This window comes from Sciurus vulgaris (genome assembly GCF_902686455.1).
Source record: "Sciurus vulgaris genome assembly, chromosome: 10".
NCBI lineage: Eukaryota > Metazoa > Chordata > Mammalia > Rodentia > Sciuridae > Sciurus > Sciurus vulgaris.
Window position 1 is genome coordinate 125,965,581 of NC_136470.1, and position 4,828 is coordinate 125,970,408.

The window sequence follows — 4,828 nt, forward strand, 5'->3', positions numbered from 1 at the left end:
AATAGTCTCTTATTTAGAGATATTGTTGTTCTTATCAATCGTCCAAGAGAATCTACTGCTAAATCACTAATAAAATTAAGTAATCTTGTTAGATACCAGATCAACATAAAAAAACAAACTATTTCTATATAATATTAACAATATACAATATAAATTGGAATCTTATAACAATAAAAATGCAGAATGTTAGAAGAATGAACTTTTTCAGAACAGTAGAATTATATTAAAAATACACAAAAGGAAATAAATGGAAAAGAGGTGGTTCTTTTGGGAAAGAAAACACTGACAAGTGTTAAATTACTTGCTAACCTAATCATTCTAGAAAAAATGAGGGTGCATGATCATCTTTCCCAGTTCTAGGTGTTTTGCAAGTAACAAACGTTTTTCTAGTACAATTTTAGAGTCCTCAAAGGTGCCTGGGGCCTCCTCAGGTAAAAGGTCCTGGCAAGAAGGTAGTCGTTAGCAGAGCCTAGGGTCCAACCCAGTTAAGCAAAAGAAATTTAGTAATGAGAATTTGGGGAGAAAAGGAATGCAGTGATACGGTGCTGCCTCCAGACTGGATTTCTAGAGAAAAGTGCTAAAGCTGAGTTTTGAAGCAAAACTAGCTGAGATGGAAGCAACTGTCTTGGTGACTTCTTTATGAAAAGGACCTAAGCAGCAATCTTTAGGTCTCAAAGTACACTGTATTTCAAGAAGCATTTTTTCACCCAAGGTTATCTTTCTTCTGGATTTTCTAGTCGGCCATTGATCCAAAATTCTGCAATGCCGCCTACATTAAAAAAAAAAAAAAAAAAAAAAAATCTGTCTGTTATCTAACCTTGTCAGCTGTGCAGTGTACACACAAAGACTTGGGAAGACCCTCACCTGGGCCCAGTAAGGTGGCGAAGGATCATGGAAGTCAGTTCATTCCTGGAACAGACGTCTGCAGGCTTTGCTCCGAGGGCCTGGAGAGCGCTCTGGAGGCGCCTGGGGACTTGAACTCGGACTTGGAGAGGGAGGCAGGGGTTGGAGCGGTGAGCTGGGGAAGGGCCTCAGAAGGTGGAAATCCAGGTCCAACATGGGGCCAGGCGAGCTTCTTTCCAAATTAAGGGTGGGGCCCTGCGGGCAGGGGCTGGACACTCCGCCAGTGCAGAGCAGGAGCCCCGCCCCTGGGCCGGCTGCAGGGCCCATCCAGGCCTCCAGGAACTCACGATCGGCGTCTTCCTCATAGGCCTCTTCTTGGATGGCGATCTCTGGGACAGATTCGCAGAAGAATCCCTGCTCGACGACCACGTCCTCCCCGGGGGTGCTCAGGAAAGCACCCAGTTCTGGGCCATCAGGCGCGTCTCCCTGGCCTCCTGGGCGTTGGTCAGTGGCGCCCACGAGGCCCTCGGGGATCAGGATGAGGGTGTGTCCTTGGAGAGACACTTGCAGGACCGAGGTTGGCGCGGGCTCCAGCACCAAATCGACGTCGTCCAGGGGAACCTGCAGGGCGCAGCCCGCGGCCAGGACCACCACGGAGGTGAGCGCGGTGGCGTCGGCGGCGGCGCCCGCCGCGTCTTGCAGGCTGGGCGCCGCCTGGGGCTCGGCGGCGTCGGCGGGGTCGTCCAGTCGGCGGCGCTTGGCGGGGCCGGGTCCTCCGGGCTGCGGTCCCCACCAGGGCGCAGGGCAGGCGCTGGGGCTGCGTGGCCGCATGCCCATCATGTCGACGGCGCTGTGGTTGGCGCTGCGGGGTCCGGGCAGGGTGAGTGCTGGGCGCGGGCGGCGCGGTGCTGCGCGCGGTGACGGACAGGTCCAGGCGGTAGGCGAGGTGGGCTGAGCGGGTGGACGGGCCGCAGTCCTGGCTTCTGGAGACCCGCGCCTGCTGCTGGGCTCGGCCTCGCACCTTGGAACCTTGGGCCTTTCTGCAGACCCGGATGCGCCCTGGACGGCCAATTATATTGCAAGGGGCGCAGCGGAACCCCGGTGTCAGTGTCACGCTAAGCTCCGCCCCTACGGAGCTCCGCCCTAGGTGGGAGTGTCTGCTGACCAATAGCCGCGGCTGTGGTTGGTGGGTCTCTCTGGGGAACTACCTCTGTGGACCTATAGGGGGCAGAGCAAAATAGTTGTTCGAGGTCTCGGCTTCCGGTGTCCTGTTCTCGGCCTTCCTCGCGTTTACCTCAGATGCCCAGTGAAGACCGAGTAGGGTTCAAGTCTCGCGAGTGGAATGCCAAATCAGCACCCCTAGGTGTAAGCTCCGCCTCCACTCAGGCCCCACCCCGGAAGTGCCCTCATTCCATCTTAGGCCCAGTCGTGCTGTATTTTTGGGGTGACACCCTTAGGTCTCTATTTGACTCAGTTGTAAATGACGACTCTTGGGATGGGCCTGGAACTCAGTGGTAGAGCGATTGCCTCACATGTGTGCAGGCACTGGGTTCGATCCTCAACACCCCATGAAAATAAATGAAAAAACAAAGATATTGTGCCCATCTACAACTAAAAAAAAACACTGAAAAAGAAAGTAAATGACTACTCTTAACCTTTCTGGCGTGTTAGAAGGAAAGTAAAGCCAGCATCATTCTGATGGGTGCGGCTGCTGCATTTTCTATTTATAGGAGAGTCAGTACGATAGTAATTATTATGCCACCATCAGCTGAAGTAGGAGTTTATCTACTGTGACATCTCCAACGTGCATCTGTTTTTAGTCCAACTTACAGGTATGAAAAATGTCATCTGGAAGGATGAATAATTTGTCCAGGAGCCCGGAATTAGCAGAGTTTGATCTGGCATTTCAAGCCCCACTGAGATGATACGGTTGTAGCGTCAGGGTTTTGATCTGTGTCAGTCTAGAGGAGCATCTGCATCTGCGTGGTGTTTTGGGGTGGCAGAAGTGAAGGTGTGGCTCAGTTCCTCATCTAGTGTTAACAGGAGAAGACACTCAACCCTGATTTAGGAATAGGCAATATTTCTAAACGATTATGGCGGACAACATTTCCTCCCATTCCCGTCCTTTAACCACGTGATGCCTCACTTTGGATGTAACCATGATTTCTCATTTCTCATTCCAGAATATTTGGTGCATTTAAAAGCAAATGACAGGGCTGAGGTTGTAGTTCAGTGGTAGAGTGCTTGTGTAGCACATGTGAGGCACTGGGTTCAATCCTCAGCAGCACAAAATAAATAAATAAATAAAAATAAATAAAGTTTAAATTCTTAAGAAAAGAAAGCAAATTACATGCATATTTGTTCCTGCTCTTTAAACAAAATTGCCCTTTTTAGGGCTGTATGGTGTTCTTTTATTTGATCTTTAAATTTAAATCAGGCCTCTCAATGGATTTTTAAGCTAGTGTTCTGTCATTTCAATGGCATTGGAATCCCCGTGCAGTGTTGGGAAAAAAAGATTGTTTTATCCCAGAGCCATTGAATCTGAATGATTGGAGCGTAGGATCTAGGAATTCCTGTAAGCAAGATCCTGTTTTAAGCCGAAGTTCAACTGAACTTGTTTACATGCATCAGTTGCGTTCAGGTGGAGGGTGGTTTACAGAGCCAAGATGGCCCTGCTTCTCTGTGTTAATGTCGTGGATGGAATTCAAGTGTTTGGGTTGCCTTCATAATTTTGGGGGGCACAACTGGACTGCAGCAAGTGATCCTCTCTTCCGGAGGAATTTCCTGTGTTCTTGACTGAGAGCTGGAAATTTCCCCTGTGGTGGTGCGAGAAGCGCACGGGAGGAGGACTTGGGTTGGGGAATTAGTATGGGCTCCTAGTAGGATTAGAAGGCCCTACCCAGAGCCTAAGGTCTCTGCCTGCTCCTCCCTCGCGGCCAGCTTGGGTGCTGCTGGCCCCCGCACCCTGGCTCAAAGGCGATTGAGGGAGCGACTGAGCGCTGGGCTTCCCTGCAGAAGGCAGGAACGTGGGCGAAACTTGAAGGAAACAACCTGCTTTGGCCCTGGGGAGATCTGTCTGTGACCCTGTCTGTGCCATGCGGGAGAGAGAGTGTGAGGAGCAGATGGGGAAACAGAGCTGGTGCGCGCACAGGGAAGGTCGCAGGACATCTGGCTACGCTTGCAGCTCTGAGTGATTGCCCCCCGCCCTCAGCTAGTGCCCGCTTGTGTCTTCTGCCTGCCCGGCCTCAACGGGCTCATCTGCAACCTCATCAGTCCTCGGCCCTGTGATTTACTCCAACTCTACTGGCTCAGAATCCTCTGTGAGCTCTCCTTCCAAGGCAATGTGTTTCTGCTCCGAGGCAGAAGCACTTAGAGGTGTTCTGGAACACACACCTGGTTTCCTCTCCTGGTCTGCCGCTTTCCTATGGAATAATTGTGGGCGAGTCACTTCATCTCCTTTCAGCCCTAGTTTTCTTATGTGTAAAATGGGGAGGATGCCTTCTACTGTGCAGGGCAGTAGTGAGAGAGTATGCACAATATTTCTGGAACATAGTAAGTGCTTACTAAATTTAGCTATTTACTATTTATTATGCTTATAGTACGTGACAGTGTCAGCCTTGTTCCCCAGACACATAGAGCAGGTGCTCAGAGAATGTAAAGAAACCCTCCTCCTCCTCCTCCTCCTCCTCCTCCTCCTCCTCCTCCTAAAAAGAGGGCGGATCTGTTAGGAAGTACTCTTGCAGGTGTTTTAATGGCACAATATCTACATGGTTCAGAAATGGCTGTGCTGCCTTCCACTCAGATAATCTTTCATCCTGCTCAATTTTCCTTTCTTTAAAACAGCCCAGACAAAGACTGTGGGGTGGATTATCAGGCCTGCTCTTTGGGCTGCCTTGGTATCAATCCATACTACCCAGCCAGGCAGCATGAAATGCTTGAGCCTCTTTGTGCACTACATTGGCAAAAATGACTTCAGGGTCTGGAC

At 50.4% G+C, this 4,828-nt stretch overlaps 1 protein-coding gene across 1 annotated transcript; it reads right to left on the bottom strand.

The window, feature by feature from the left end:
• Positions 1-903: 903 nt before the first annotated feature.
• LOC306670269 (proline-rich protein 23C-like) lies at positions 904-1,689 on the bottom strand (the record flags this gene model as incomplete). The annotated part of the gene is made up of 1 exon (XM_079154928.1): positions 904-1,689. Exon 1 carries the CDS (start codon positions 1,681-1,683, stop codon positions 904-906), a length of 780 nt encoding a protein of 259 aa, XP_079011054.1. The 5' UTR covers positions 1,684-1,689.
• Between the last annotated feature and the right edge of the window lie 3,139 nt (positions 1,690-4,828).